The sequence below is a fragment of the Haliotis rubra genome, unplaced genomic scaffold, assembly GCF_003918875.1.
Source record: "Haliotis rubra isolate DU_JTF1 unplaced genomic scaffold, ASM391887v1 Scf303, whole genome shotgun sequence".
NCBI lineage: Eukaryota > Metazoa > Mollusca > Gastropoda > Lepetellida > Haliotidae > Haliotis > Haliotis rubra.
Genome location: NW_025766973.1, coordinates 478,240 through 495,220, shown reverse-complemented (window position 1 = coordinate 495,220; position 16,981 = coordinate 478,240). Strand labels below are relative to the sequence as shown.

The 16,981-nt window shown below is 37.7% G+C and overlaps 1 protein-coding gene across 9 annotated transcripts in view; it reads left to right on the top strand.

Annotated features, from left to right (window-relative positions):
• Positions 1-16,544, top strand: part of LOC124282789 (glutamate [NMDA] receptor subunit 1-like) — a 31,879-nt gene extending 15,335 nt beyond the window's left edge. The window contains exons 9-20 of one of the 9 annotated variants that reach the window (XR_006900242.1): positions 296-413; positions 1,327-1,451; positions 1,885-2,049; positions 2,560-2,794; positions 3,217-3,365; positions 3,779-3,936; positions 5,192-5,364; positions 5,671-5,778; positions 6,488-6,633; positions 8,105-8,106; positions 12,853-12,951; positions 13,470-13,604. Coding sequence is in view for 6 of the 9 variants with exons in the window: in XM_046718817.1 (XP_046574773.1) it covers positions 296-413; positions 1,327-1,451; positions 1,885-2,049; positions 2,560-2,794; positions 3,217-3,365; positions 3,779-3,936; positions 5,192-5,364; positions 5,671-5,778; positions 6,488-6,633; positions 13,470-13,733 (1,641 nt within the window). In the remaining 3 variants the exon portion in view is untranslated. Of the gene's footprint in view, positions 1-295; positions 414-1,326; positions 1,452-1,884; positions 2,050-2,559; positions 2,795-3,216; positions 3,366-3,778; positions 3,937-5,191; positions 5,365-5,670; positions 5,779-6,487; positions 6,638-8,104; positions 8,107-9,389; positions 9,470-12,852; positions 13,008-13,469 lie in introns of those variants that run through there. The other 8 variants (XR_006900243.1, XR_006900241.1, XM_046718818.1 and 5 more) reach the window with 8 other exon arrangements.
• Positions 16,545-16,981: the final 437 nt, after the last annotated feature.

Sequence of the window (16,981 nt, the reverse complement as noted above, 5' to 3'; positions counted from 1 at the left end):
ATGTATGCAGTTTTGATATTAAGCATGAATGTATTATGATTCTTACTATAACAAAGCTAAAACTTAACTCACTCACTCTCTCAATTAGCCATGGCCATTATGTTGCAACTGTTATGTTCTTGGCAAATATTATCACACACGGTCATAAGAGTGACTTCCCCTTGAAAACAACAGTACAACGCTTGGCAACAGTACATGAGTTTCCAAGCACCATTTTCTCACTTGTATTGATTTGTGTTTTGAATACTGCAAAGTTTTCTCTTCAAGTTACTACAGTACCCATGTGTGTTGACAGATTGTAACAATCCCCGAGATGCCGTTTGTTGAGGTGGAGGACCCCCTGCCAAATGGCGTCTGCCCATCGTATGATGACAAGCAAGTCTTCCCCTGCACACAACAGAATAAAACCACTGGTAACAATCTTTGATCTGTATGTCATTGGAATGGTCAATACAAGAGGGTTCATGTAAAAGGCATCAAATTTAAAAGATTGGCATGTCCATAATGACTTGACCCTCACATTAAACTTCATACAATATTTCTTCACCAAAACCTAATGCTGCATTGCATACCTAATGCTGAATTGTCTAACACAACTGAGTGAGTGAGTGAGTTTAGTTTTACGCCACACTCAGCAATATTCCAGCTATATGGCAGCGGTCTGTAAATAATCAAGTCTGGACCAGACAATCCGGTGATCAACAACATGAGCATCGATCTAACACAACTGAGACTTTCTCTGTTGTTTTAATAATTTTAGTATTTTTCTGGAATATGAGTATCAATCTACGTCTTAATGATGCACAAGGCAAACATGGCCATGGTAACTTGAGGGATACTATAATTCATAGATGTATTGAGAAGTGAAGAATATTGTCAAATGATACAACATCTGGTGCTACTGGTCACAGTTTTGGAATTCTGAATAAAATATTTTTGTTTCCATTGCATTCATTATTAATTTGGTGGACTCATTTTTGAATTTTCTAAAACCGGAGTTTCTTCATTTGATTTTGGTGGTGTACTGGTGCATATATTTTGGAATTCTGAATAAAATGTTTTTGTTTTCCATGATACAAGTTTGACTAAAACAGAAATCATTGGTTTGCATTTCATCAGAACTTTAAAACCGCTGCTTGTTTCTTCACCAAACTTCTAGGATCTTATCTGAAATATAGTAATATTTGCAATAAGATCTTTCCTTTTGAAATACAACACCAGATATTCAAGTGGCTTCAAGCATTATTAGTAGTGTTTATTCCGATAAAATAATGAAGTAATGGCGATATGTATCGTATCATCCCAATCACCTGTTGTGTATGTCAGGGGAGAACGAGCTCCAGTGCTGCACAGGCTACTGTATGGACATGCTGCAGGAGATTGCCAAGCAGGTCAACTTCACCTTTACCATACACCTCAGTCACGATGGACTCTACGGATCATTTGAAAGGGTGAGTCCGCTACCTTGGTAAGTGTGATCTGTATGTCCTGTGTTTTGTACCTCATTCAGATGCCGTAATCTGTGTATGTCCTTCGTTTGATGTTGTTCCTTGATCCTAGTTTAACAAGGTTGTGATCTCTGTGTTCTGTGTTTCATCATGTCTCAGTTTGACAAGGTCCTGGGTTCCTTTCTACAAAACAACCATAGAGCTACAACTGTCATAAGTCAGGAGTTACGATCAACTTAACACTAAGATCTGTTTGTGCACCCTGACCTGTATAACATGTTTTTCGATGAGGTTCATCATCCACTTAAGTCAGGAGTTACGATCAGCGTAAGATCTGTTTGTACAATGGCATCCTGACCTGTATAAATTGGGATTTTGATGAGGTTAATCGTACCTCTGATAGACAATGTCTTGATCTCTGTAGCTTGTGTTTCAGCACAATGGTTCGAAGGTGAAGCGATGGAACGGGATGGTGGGAGAGTTGTTGGACAACGAGGCAGACATGATTGTTGCTCCACTAACCATCAACCCAGAGAGGGCCAAGTTCATAGACTTCACAAAACCCTTCAAGTACCAGGGCCTAACTATACTGGTCAAAAAGGTCAGTTGAGAAATTAACTTGTCATGAATCAAAATCTCATCATTTATATAAAGGTGGTCCTACACAGGTCCTATACGGTCATTAGGTACATATTTGTTATTTTTCGCACACCTTACCAATATCCAGTTTCTTTAGCCCATCCACTTCAAACATGCATACAAGTTTATAACAAACATGCTTATAAACAGATATATTTTGTTTTCTTGTCCTGCTGTATATTTCAGTAGAAATACGAAAAACAGACTGTGGTTTTAAAAACTCAGTCCCTTGAGTTTATTATAACCCAGTGTACTGTATCAAGAAAGTCATTTATGGATGTTGTTCTCTCCTTGAGTCTACCCAAATGAATTCATGTTTTCATTTGTGTAAACTCATCCGTTCTCTACAGTCTTTCTTGCCCACAACCAAGAACTGGTCCAGGGAGTGGTGTGAGAATTTGATAGCCAGTAACTAGCTTTATTATATACCTTCAGTTGAAAGTGAACCTATGTCTCCTATGTTCTGTTCCAGACCCAGAAGGACTCGAGCCTGGCCTCCTTCCTCCAGCCCTTCCAAGACACTCTGTGGATCCTGGTCGGTCTGTCTGTCCATGTGGTGGCGCTGGTCTTGTATCTGCTGGACAGGTTCAGTCCGTTCGGCCGCTTCAAGCTGGCCAAGAGTGATGACACGGAGGAGGACGCCCTAAATCTGTCCAGCGCCATGTGGTTTGCCTGGGGAGTGCTGCTTAACTCTGGTATTGGGGAAGGCAAGTGGATTCAACTCCAGCATATAATGTAGTAGTCGTAGAGTCATCATATCATGTAGTGGTCGTAGAGTCATCGTATCTCCTATAGAGTGGATTCATCTACAGCATATCATGTAGTGGTTGTAGAGTCATCGTATCTCCTATAGAGTGGATTCATCTACAGCATATCATGTAGTGGTCGTAGAGTCATTGTAATGCCTACAGAGTGGATTCAATTTGGTTTGACATTTCATTCAAGATTATTGAATTTGCACATGTGTATGTGTGGCTGTCTGGATTTTTCTGATGTTATACTGATAATGTGCTCTCATTTTTTCAACCGATAATAAAAAAAACTTCATAAAGACCAATTGCAGTAAATATAAACATAATAATCCTACCGTTTACATGTATTGTTAGTAACCATATCGTATGTTTCACAGGTACACCCCGAAGTTTCAGTGCCCGTGTGCTGGGCATGGTGTGGGCAGGTTTTGCTATGATCATCGTGGCCTCATACACTGCCAACCTGGCTGCCTTCCTGGTGTTGGACAGACCAGAAGCCTCCATCTCCGGCATCGACGACCCCAGGGTACGTTACCTCGATACACCCATGATGACCAGATGTAGGCACAGAGTGTAGGCAGTGTGTACGCCATGCAAAATTTTGTGTCATCATCTTTGTGGAAAATTGGCTAAAAATTACGATAAGCTGTATTTGAGTGAGTCGTTTTGTTACTGTTTCCCTGGTCTTTGACCAATAACAAACCTACATGGTACTATTTTCTAATGGTCACAGCTCAGTGCACACATCGCAAAACAATTAAGCGTGGATAAAAATCATTTTTTAAATAGATTGTACTTTTGGCATTGTCCAGCTTTTCATTGTGTTTGAGGAAATGTATTTGCATCCTATGTGAGAACAATAATAGGATGAAATATTCCTGCTCATCAGAAAATACTGTACTGCTGAATCCGGTGATAATTGTCTTTATTTCATTTCAGTTGAGAAATCCCAATGAGAATTTCCGGTATGCGACCGTGAAGGGCAGTGCTGTGGAGATGTATTTCAAGCGTCAGGTAGAGCTGTCCACGATGTACCGCACCATGGAGAACATCAACTATGCCACTGCCAAAGAGGCCATTGATGATGTCAGAGATGGGTGAGGATAGTCACAGGGGATAATAGTATTTCGTGTGTGTGTCTAAGGTGTGTAAGAAATGTTTTTCTTATTTACATGTTTTTGTAAATCCAGAAATTGAAACCTGTTCCATATCATGTTAGTTTCTATTGTATTGCCTGTGTTTCCTGATGGTGATTGCCCATGTTGACTGAATGAATGTGCCTGTGTTTCCTGTTGTCCTGATGATGCCTGTGTTTCCTGATGGTGATTGCCCATGTTGACTGAATGAATGTGCCTGTGTTTGCCTGTTGACTGAATGAATGCCTGTGTTTCCTGATGCTGAATTGCCTGTGTTGATGGAAATGTTGACCTGAATGAATGTGCCTGTGTTTCCTGTTGTTGAATGCCTGTGTTTCCTGATTGTGTGATGAATGCCTGTGTTTCCTGAATGGTGATTGAATGCCCATGTTGACTGAATGAATGTGCCTGTGTTTCCTGTTGCTATAATGCCCCTGTGTTTCCTGATGGTGATTGCCCATGTTGACTGAATGAATGTGCCTGTGTTTCCTGATACTGTTGTATAATGCCTGTGTTTCCTGTTGCTGAATGCCTGTGTTTCCTGATGGTGATTGCCCATGTTGACTGAATGAATGTGCCTGTGTTTCCTGTTGTGAATGAATGCCTGTGTTTCCTGATGTTGCCCCTGTTGATGGAATGAATGTGCCTGATGTGTTTCCTGTTGTATGAATGTGCCTGTGTTTCCTGATGGTGATTGCCCATGTTGATGCTGAATGAATGTACCTGATGTGATTGCCCATGTTGACTGAATGTGCCTGTGTTTCCTGATGCTGAATGCCCTGTGTTTCCTGATGGTGATTGCCCATGTTGACTGAATGAATGTGCCTGTGTTTCCTGTTGTTGAATGCCTGTGTTTCCTGATGGTGATTGCCCATGTTGACTGAATGAATGTGCCTGTGTTTCCTGATGCTGAATGCCTGTGTTTCCTGATGGTGATTGCCCATGTTGACTGAATGAATGTGCCCTGTGTGTTTCCTGTTGTTGAATGCCTGTGTTTCCTGATGATGTGATTGCCCATGTTGACTGAATGAATGTGCCTGTGTTTCCTGTTGTTGAATGCCTGTGTTTCCTGATGGTGATTGCCCATTGTTGACTGAATGAATGTGCCTGTGTTTCCTGTTGTTGAATGCCATGCCTGTGTTTCCTGATGGTGATTGCCCATGTTGACTGAATGAGTGTGCTTGTGTTGACTCATTAAGTGTGCCTGTGTTGACAGAGACCTCCAGGCCTTCATCTGGGACTCACCACGCCTGGAGTATGAGGCAGCCCGAGACTGCGACCTCGTCACAGCAGGGGAACTGTTTGGACGTTCCGGTCTTGGCATTGGGCTCCGCAAAAATAGTCCATGGACACATGAAGTCTCACTTGCTATCCTTACTTTGCATGAACGTAAGTAACTAAATTAACAGGACAGCCTTCTGCCACTGGAACATGTTCATTTTCTGTTGACTCTAGCAATCAACAAGGTCTTATTCAGTTTAAGTGTTTGGTTAAACAGTTGAATGCTAACACTTTTCATCCAGTGGAGACAAGATAAATTGTTTCTTTTTAGCTTTGAATACATTCTTGCATGCATGCTTCTTTAGCATAAAGTAGCATATTGTCATCCATTATGTGAAATGCAAGTAGGCATGTTGCATGTGTCGCCTGTATCAATATGCATCTAGAGTTGAGAGGGGTCCTGTCTGTATACAGGTGGTTTTATGGAGGAGCTGGACAATGAGTGGATCCTGGCGGAGAGTACTTCAGCCTGTCCCCAGAGAGACTCTGCCCCAGCCACCCTCGGACTCACCAACATGGCCGGTAGGTGTCTGGGAGGAGACTGGGGGATAATGAGGATGGTATTGGGGATGATGAGTTAAGAATTAGGTATCAATGAAGATATGATGATGATATTGAGGGTGGCAATGATGATGAGGAGTATGAAGAGGAGGCGATGATGATGATGATGATGATGTTGATGATGATTGTGACATTGAGAGTGGTGATGAGGATGATGATGATGATGATGATGATGGTGATGATGATGATGATGATGATGATGATGACTATGAAGAGGAGGCGTGACATTGAGATGTGGTGATGAGGATGGTGGCGATGATGTTGATGATGATGATGATGATGATGATGATGATGATGATGATGATGATGATTGTGACATTGAGAGTGGTGATGAGGATGGTGGCGATGATGTTGATGATGATGATGATGATGATGATGATGATGATTGTGACATTGAGAGTGGTGATGAGGATGGTGGCGATGATGTTGATGATGATGGTGATGGTGACATTGAGGATGGTGATGATGAGGGTGGCAATGATGATGATTTTGAGGGTAGTGATGCTGCTGCTGATATGGAGGATGGTGGTGATGATGATGATGATGATGATGATGGTGATGATGATGATGATGATGCTGATACTGATGGTGGTGATGATAATATTGATGATCATCATTGTAGTCAAGAATGCACAGGACATGGTATGTTCAATTCCTCATTTAATTCCAGGTGTGTTCATGATGGTAGCTGGTGGCATTGTTGCGGGTGTGCTGTTAATATTTGTGGAGATTGCATACAAGCGACACCGTGGGTTGAAGGACAAGGAGCTGGAGCTGGCCCGTAATGCAGCCGACAGGTGGCGTGGCAACATAGAGGTGAGTAGGACCAGGCATTGTGCTGGTGTGCCTGTGGCAGGTGCTTGTGGTGTTGTGTAAGTGTTCAGTGTCTGCAGGCTCAAGCAGTAAACCAGTAGAGCAGATTGTCAGAACTCTCGTAAGGGAATATAAATGTGTGTGTAGAGAGTGTTTGGGATCATTTATGTTGTTTGGTATAAATCTTTAAAAATGTGTGAAAGGTATCAATGTATTGTGTGCATGATGTTGCAATATTGGAGACATATTTACCTATTTAAGAGTATATTATGCTTGTATTAGACTGGAAGTAGTCAATGTTTCCAATATGAATTAGAAAAATAATACACAGAGTCTGCTGGTGTGTGCTGTAGTTGTCCTTGTCGTGATTTCGAATACATTGAAAACCACGATTTTTACTTTATGAGTTTTTCAAACTCATCTTATTCTGTTGTCTTTCTGCTGGTTTACTGTTTGGGGTTATGTCTGAAATTCTCTTTAATTGTAATAAAATGGAAACTGTTCCTGTCTGAGGCCTTTGTGTGGTGGGCTAACTTGCTTCACTGTTAAGGATGGTAATTGTGACTACACATCAAAACAAAGAGACAAGGGTAATTATTGAAGTAAATGAAATTATTATAATGTATATTTGGTAATATAAAATAAGAATTACTTATTATCTTTTGGCTTATCAAGTATTTGACCTAGGTTCCTGGAAATAGTGCCAATGTCTATGAGTCTGCAGTGTGAATGTGTTTTGTTGTTTGTATGTCGTTCTGTTGAGTGTCATGTCAGTGTCAAGTCTTTCTACTTAAATGAACTGTCATGAATGTGCACTCTTTCGATTCTTTGTTATATTGTTTAATATCATAATATATGACCTATTGAGTGGCATATACACAACATATTCCTTGTGTTGTGGAAATTACTAAAGTTGGATTATTTATCTGATGCTGTTGAACATAATGTGTATTGACGTAACATTGAAATACATCATACTGTTTATACGAAGCTTCTGATTACTGCCACATACAGCATGCTCTACTTGCCTAACATGTTGCATGGGTTTGGGGAATGTTTCTTCATATGTTTGTGGATAGCAGACTATGGTCCATACATTATTTAGTGCATGAGGTGAAAAGTCCATGCTGAGGATTTCAGTGTAATTCATATTTTTTCAGACATGAGATCATTTTGACTTAACGTTTAAAAAGCATTGCTATTAAGAATTTAAGACAAAATTTGCTGATTTGACATCTTTTGTCTGTTGTAACAAGTACATAAACTGACGACATTCTCCATCAAGATGGGTGACAGTTTCATTGTCATTACCCGAGTAACCATGATTCATATCTTATGTAAGAACAACATGGTGTTAATACTCGTGCTGGTTTAAAGTTCATTGCTCTGGACATATATTTACAATTATTTGTATATCTACTAACACAGAGCATTGCTGGAGAAGCATGGAGACACTGATTATCACCATGGGGAGAAGTCCTTGTTTTATCACAATAGTTTATGTAAGATGTCATCAATGACACAGTTTGCATATTGATCATTTATAATGATCCCTCCCATTACAATATTTCAGATTATAATTATGTTTAGTCAGCCCTATTGGGGTGTCTCCAAAATGACATTTGTAAAATCTTTGGATAACTGCATCAAGCTTTGATGTTAATCTTCAGAGTTATCTTCCCTTCCCAAAGCAGTCATTTGATTAGATAGTTATTGTAAGATATGAAGCAAGATATGAAGCAAGGTTAGTCTGCAAATGACTATGAAACGTTCCAGTGATCATGACTATGTCACCCTGAATGATCGAGGTTGATGTTAGGACAATGTATTTGTAATACTCTGAAAATTCTGTATCTGAACATTTTTATAATAATGTAATATGATATAATTCATGAATGAACTACGACATAGTCTGTTATCAAATTAAATAGTTTTTAATTTGTTTGACACATTTGTTTCATTTATATACACTTACTGCCTGTTGATAGTGAATGCAAAACAGACTCATATCAAGTTGCCATTCATAAACATAGCGTCTGTAGCCAAGATCAGTGATGCCAATTTTGGAATTTAAAAATGTAACCAAATTTAACCTCTTTCAAATTGGTCATGTGATCTTAAGAACAAGTGTTTGTTCAGTCGATGCATGGAGAAAAAGAATAATTATTCGAGTCGTGCTGATCCTTTGATTCTGCTCAGCCATATTTCTTCTTATATTTTCAGCTACTAATACATATATCAGACCTGATCTATGGTTAAGCTTGACATAGCATATGTAGTTATAGGTTTGTTACAGTTACATACCAGTAGACCCAGTTTGAAACAGTTCATCTTTGATGAGAAGTTGGATATATACTCACAAAATATGTTAATTTCATTTGCTTGTCCATTTGTAGAACACTCATAGCAATATTTTTCATATTTCATATCCAAATCCATATTTTATATCCAAATCTGCATTTTATATCCAACTCCAAATCTGAGTTTCTTATCCAAATCCATCAACTGCATCTTTTATCCTGTTCCACAATATATATTCAAATTTATATTTCAGTTCCAAATCCATATTTTACATCCATCTCCCAGAGATCAGTTGTTTTGACAGCGGTAGCTTCCACCTCTGATACAGTTCCAAATGATTGATTTGACAGTACCTGTTTTCTGAAGGATTAAGTTATAGGCCTAATAGACAAATATTTTGTTGGTTAAACTTTTAATAGATCTAGTATCCCCAGATTGTGAAACCTTTCTACCAACAGGAACCCTCAACTGCCATTGAGGAAGGCGCCTGTCCACAGGCAAACTAGACTTATCTGTAGGATGTTCTGCCAAGGTTTCGGTAGGGATTCCATCTCCCAGCATGAGTTGGCTTGTCCTGAAAACAATAACTGCCCAAGGCTAGAGAAATAATCCTGCAACCTCATCTTTCCATGCTGCAAAGACTGATTACGTTCACAACTTGCCATTGTTGGTTTGCATTTAGGGGCTTTGGCATAATCAGGTTTGTCAACAAACGGACTCTGTTGTTATGTTTAGGACTATGCTTTCTTGAAACATTTGTTACATTTGAATACTTTTTAAAAGTTTCTACTGTATTCAAAACTGATTTTAGCCTTAATGGTGAAACTTGATTTTGACTGATAACTAATCATGAAACATAAACTCAGGGTATGAAACTCCCAAAACTTTCAGCCGGACCACAGGGCTGGTTAGATGTAAAACTTGCCAGCCCTGACCAAAACTTACTTGCCCACAAAATATCTTCATATACATGTGTAAATTTTTACCCAACCACCGGGCAGGTAAATTTGAGAATCTGGCAGTCGATGTTGAAAATAACCCGTCCTGGGCAGTCGGGCAGGCAGGTATTTCGAACGCTGATAAACTCAGATGATAATTCACATGTTTTCTGTAAGAATCATCTGGATAATAAGTCTCATACTGTGTTGTGGTTAATGTGGATTTTCTTCATGTCACTAATGTCAAACAAGGGCCATGCTGTAAGACTGATATAGACAAAGTGATAAACACAGTGTTAAATCTCAATGTATATGAAAATGATTTCATATTTGTTTGTTGTTTAACGCCACACTCAGCAATTTTCCAGCAGCAGTCTGTATATAATGGAGTCTGGACTAGACAATCCAGTAAATGACATTATGAGCCAGGATCGAATGGCCTTGACATCAGTGGGTGTATTTATCACTTATAACAGAATGAAAGCAAGTTTTGGTTGGACAGGGGAGCCAAGATGTTACACATTGAAAATGTTCAGAGCCCTTATATTCTCACCTAGAATGGCAGGCATTAAGTCGATTTTTGTTGGAAGTAACAGTTTTGGGAAGATGTGTGGATTTTTGGGAGTGGCTTATTCTAGGCTTAATCAAATTTTAAGGCTTTTAAAGGCAGATTTTTTGTTTGCAGCATGACATTTTCAGGATGAATTGAACCATGATGCTGTAGAGTATCAATTAACACAGGAAATGTAACAATAGTGTCTCTCACAATCCATGACAATGTTGTCCATGTTGTGAGACATACGTAAGATATGTATATGACCCTACTTGCCCTTCATTATCCAAACACATGGGTAGAGATCACAGGTCATATGAAACGAGTCCACTTCAGAAACAGGGGCTTGTAACACGAACAATTGGCTTCAAGGTATATCTTGCCACTGAGAGGGTCTTAGCACTATATAGATGAATTATAGACTCCATTAGAACATTTTCATAAATGGATGAAAAGTTTCTGGAAGAAATGTAAGCCTAGACATTTAATGAAGGAAATTGAGTAAAATCAACTAGTCCATTATTATATAACAGCATTCAAGAACCATTGTTAGTTTTGCAGATTTAAATTTACCAAAAAAATTTTAAAAAATTAAACTTCCTTTGATGATGTAATAGGTGTACATGAAATACTGAAATTCAGTATATCAATCTCAAACTACTTTCAACATACATGTGTCATGAATAACTGTAAGCTACAGTCAAAACTATTGGTTAATGAGGGCATTGAAAGGTCATTTTAGGTAAACACTGTCAGGAGATATCTATTTTAATAGAAAAGATTGGACAGTTGTCAGTTAGGAGGTCATTTTGATTGCTGCATGTCTACAAAGTCAGACAGGCTAGAGTTGCCTTGGTAAAGGATTCCTCTACTATTGAACAAGTTTACTGTTTTGCCTGTGGCCGTTTGCCTTCAATTCACCACTTACAGAATAGTCTGTATTCTCCCCACTTGTTCACTGAATAAAGATTGATATTGGTCACTGGAAAATGTCTAATATATGATTTCAATTTTTTTGTTGAAATATTGCAAAAAGATAGATTTTTAAATATTTTTCTTTTTTTAATGCAAATTTCAATGTGTTTGTAAACATATTGGTTTATTTTTCACTTCTTCTGTTTCTAACTGAATTATGAACAATATAGATACTAACATGAACAATTAACATTGCTCGAAACACTAGTAGAATTTGACCTGCTCACCTGAGTAGGTAGTTTTTCCATGGAATATATACTGCTCAAAAGAAGTTAAGGAACATCCATATTTTTCTTATGACTAAAGTTATTCTGTCATAGAAGTGTGTACCTTGTATACATGTTTGTGATCTATTTCATTAATTTCGTTCGGAATTTCATTCAGTTTGGTTAATATTAATTTTGGCAAAATAGTGTTAGAACTGACTGTCAACTCACTGTAAAAAATATTGACAATGAACGTTATTGATGCTTTGGGAAAAAAATGTGTTAACAGGGAATTGATGCACATATCATTAATGGCATACATCGGCTTGCTGAAAGCTGAATTTGTTGTAGTTTGACTGTCATATGTCAGAATATAGCTTTTGTGATCCTTATATTGTCAAAGGATTTCTTCACTCAATCACAGGTAAATTTTGGAGAAAATGCGTGAACTGCCGATTCTTTGTTGATGTAGTTTTATTTACTGTGCTTAATCCTTAAAACATCTGGATGGATGATGGACGGACAGACAGACACATAAATAATTAAAACACTTAACTATGGTCACATGAAAATCAGTTGTTCTTTAGTTTCTTTTGAATAGTATATGACTACTTTACTCAAACCTGATTGTCAGCGTACAAATTCCAGGTGACAGGTCTGTAGATATGTCTTGACAACCAATAATGCTACTCTTTATTTCAGTCCTCTCACCCTCTACCTTCCTCCTTTCTTCCTTCCTTCCCCGCCTCCCTCCACCTGGGCTGTATAGAGTTGATGCTCTTTAACACGGGACACGGACTGGGGCATGCTGCTTGGAGCAGGGCTAATTCACTGCATGGTCTCACTGGCTGGGGTTAACACTTGCACAAAGAGCACCTGTTGAATAAATTGATGACTAAGTGGTGGTCAGGAATCAGTATCAATAATAAGTTTTTCTATTGATATCCAAATATAATCAGAAAGTTATGTTGCATTTTATCATTCAATTAGTTTGAAGATGATTAAAAACAAATTTATTGAGAAATAGTTTATGTGTACATGTATTTAAATTTTCATTCTTTTTACGAAAATCATTCTAATTTATCTTATTGTTTTGAGAGATAAAATATAATCTTTTGGAGACATTGGCGAAATCAGGAAGAGATCAGTTCAAGATGCATCAATTTTTTCAAATGGGCTCTTTGTAAGTAGAAATAGTAGCTGTGTTGGCTTTTATACTAAATAGTTGGCCATTTTTATCCACTTGCAGAAAAAAAAGAAATTGCGGGAGACTTGGGCGTATCTTCATGAGCTGACGGAGCCTGGCAAAAATGACAACGGCGTTGTTTACTTGTGATCTTCACTGCTTGTACGGATATTGCAATATGAACACACTTAGCGGTATTAAATGCACTGGCTTGAACAGTAAATATTTACCTAGTAAATATTGAGGTAACTTTGTTTATTGTTGCAAGATATTGATGCATAATGTCACATGTCACAAGATGTTGCTGCACATTAGCTACGTGTTGAATTTGCTTTTTATGGAGTTGTTTTCATGCTAAATTTAATGAAAATTTTGTGATATTTGAATGTTGAAATGGACAATTATTCCTTGCAATTTTTTATATTGTGAGTACATATAGGTTATATTTTGTGTCTTGAAGGCTGGAATGGATATTGTGGTAATTATTGGTTCATTTTCACTTAATCTTATTTCAAGTCGATATCTTTCTTTCCTCATGAATACCTTAGTGTTTTATTTGCAGAAGCTATTTCTATTTTTGTGTAAGTGTTGTGAAGTGAAAATCAATGATTACTGTGTGGAATTTATGATACTCTTTGTAAGTCCCGCATATTCATTATATATTTTATATTTTCCTCCAGAAACGTAGAACTCTTCGTCAGACACTTCAGAAGCAACGTGAGGAGCAGATGCGTGCAAACTCGCTCATGAAACAGCAGACGTCTATGGATAGTAATAGTACTCCAGTCTTCCGCCGTCAGTCATTTGCCGAGGCCACTGGCAGTCGTGTGTATGCGGCCACCCCACCCCCGCCCAACTACACCCCCACCCACAGCTGTTCCAGCCAAGGTCGGAGTGTCACATGGGGACGACCTCCTCAGAACTCAGAATATAACATTATATAGGTCTTGGGTTTGATACTCATTTTTCATATTCTCTGTCTTTCGAGAATAAGTATCGTTTCAATGTTTCGGAATGAGACATTTTAGCAGAGAACATGACATCAAGTTGATGTTTGTTTTTCTTACAGAATTTGTCCTTGCTTGGAATTGTTTTTTAATTTCATGGATAAAATTTACCTCGATTCAGAGAAACGCATGCAAATTTGTGCACATGCTTGAAAGGGATCAAAGAAAGAAAATGTTGTATTTCATATCTTGGCTTATCTTGATAGACTGTTCCTTTCATAGCTTTCATGACCACTTTACTGTTCCTCCATGCTTTTAAGGCAGGAGATGTTGAAGATCTTGTTTATACAGATTGTATTTAATGTAAGTTGACTACTGTGTAATTGTTATCTTGGCAAAGTTTTCATTTACAAGTGTGTTGATTACATTGAAATTTTGTCTTTCATGGAAGCCAGTGACATCAAGTTCTAAGTTCTCTGTTGATGAAGAAGAACGGTTGTTGAAAGATATTCATTTTGATTCCCCTTTTGGAATCTGAAAATTGTAATGGAAATACTCATCTTGAAATATTTTGTTTTGTCTATTCAACATACTTCTTTGTTTGAAACACTACACAAAATGTCTTCAAATGTTTCATATATCCACTAGAAAGTAATTTTCAGATTTTCTGTATCAAACTGTCACAATTATCCAGATATACACTCTGTAATTATTATCTTCAGATTATGTTTTGGGATTCACACATTTTTGGAAGGCAGTGTTTGTTGTCCCTATACGAGATGGCTTGTGCCACACAGACATAGTAAATGGATTGTGTTTAACATAAAGTTGTCTTTAATAAGTTAGTATGTTTTACAATTATTCATGCAATGATAAAAAAAACCAAAGGTTAAACGTATGAAAACCCATAACAAGAAGATTCATTTGAGCTTTCATTATGGAGGTCAGGCTTAGTGAAGTCTTACCCTAAAATTTATACTGCGCAAGAAAGTGTTCCTGTTGAAGTAGTCATAATAGTCAGTTTTATTATATGTTGAGTGTTGTCTTCAACTGTGGAAGTGTGGGGAGTTACTTGTATATATTGTCGAGTGTCTGACGTGTTTATACCAATGAAGATCTGAATCTGCTTGTATAAAATAAATGTTATCGATCTTTTCATGAAATAATGACAAATCACACAGGATGAATCTTTGTACATGTTAATATAAATAGCCAGATATTAGTGTTTCTTGTAAGAAATTATCATCCACTAGAGACAATCATCCATTTTCATTGTTTATCATGGTGTTATGTAGTCCACTAACATGTGTCAACACGATCCAATTAATTAAGCCAAAATTAATGTAGCAATAACTTGTATAATTATGTGAACAATATATTTTAGGATAGATTTCATAAGTTTTTCTGCAAAATTCTGTCTTCAGTCCATGTTTGTCATTCCAAATCACCTTTGTACTGTTGTGAACGCCATACTATGACTGTAATGCTTCAACCCTGTCTGAGGAGCGGTGGGGTAGCATAGTGGTTAAAGTGTTCGCTTGTCACGCCGAAGACCCGGGTTCAATTCCCAACATGGGTACAATGTGTGAAGCCCATTTCTGGTGTGTGTCCCCCGGCGTGATATTGCTGGAATATTGCTAAAAGCACTCACTCAACCCTGTCTGAAGTAAGCCTTGATTTTCCACAGGTTCTCAATCTTCAATCTCAATGGGGCTCCCATTCAATTTAAACTGAGTTGTTTGTTTCTAAAAAAGTAATTACTGGTATGTTCTCACAGATTTGTCTATTGCTGGCATAAAATCAACTTTTCAACTTTACACATATGCATATACTGGATTCAAAGTCATTCGTCCTGGGCCCAGTTTTCCTGCAGGTCAGTAGTCACGGTATTGACATACAATATATTTGGCCAGGTGTAGATTTATTACAGGCATTGACTCAAGGGAACAGCAGGACTGCATTTTAAGGACAGGTCTTAAGCTCTTTCAAATTACCTTGATAACACCTGGAGACCTTAGTAAGCGACATCTGAACTTTGAGAGAGAGTTGCTCAAAATTGCCAGTACTTTAATATATGATTTAACAGATTATTCACAGTATTGTTTACACTTTGCAACAATTGAAATAATTATTGGCTATATTGTTTATAGTTCGTGACAAATATATTGATTGTTGGCTACATTGTTTATACTTTGAGACATTTTAACTGATTATTGGCTATATCGTTTATACTTTGTTATTCTGGACACAAATAACTGTCTAAACTTTCTTTTTTCTGTGAAGTCATGTGATATACATGTTTATTATATATTTGATACTTTTATTCAGTTGATATTCTGTTGATATTGAACTGCTCAAAGACTTAAACTCAGCATAATGTGCAATGTGTTTGAGCCTTCAGTTTATTTTATTCTATAGCACAACAGGGAAAGTTCTATGGATATATCAAGAAAGTGTGTTAGCATCTATACCGAAACGTCGTTTACATTAATAATAAAGAAGTTGTATATCCATAGAAAGTTCCCTTTTGTTCATCAAACAAACTTCTAAATGCAACTCAAAGAAGTCATTCTATAGCAGTATTCAGTTCAAATGTTTTCACTGAAGTTATTTCTTTTATTGTTATTTTGAGATTGTGCTACTCTCTTCTTTGAGGTTTCATTCATCTCATGAGAGACACATACTTCGCTAATGTAAACTGTATTGCGAGTTTACCCCAAGTGTGCAATAAAGTTCTTCCATTGTCAAGTCATTGTCGATGCAGGCATTATAACTTGTCTACTTCAGTTCAATAAAATGAAAGTCTGATGAATGTGTTTGTCCCATGTGATGATCCATACGGGGAACTTTAAGCTGTCAGGGAGTATATCTTCTTTATATCATGGAGGGGCATTAGGGTAGCATAATGGTTACAGCTTTTACATGTCTATGCGGAAGACCCGGGTTCGATTCGCCTCATTTGTACAATGTGTGAAGCTCATTTCTAGTGTCCCCCACTGTGATGTTGCTGGAATATTGCTAAAAGTGGCATGAAACTATGCTCACTCATTCACTCACTTTATACCATGGCCATCATTTGTTTTGTCTTAACAGTAAATGTATTATTAGTAGTTGATTTTTTGTTACCCGCTGGAAATGCCGAACTGTGGGAATTTGTTTGCTACTTCATGTTGGTAGTGTTCGAAGAGGGTTCAGGGAATATAAACAAACATAGAGGGTACATCAACCCATGTCCCCACGTGACC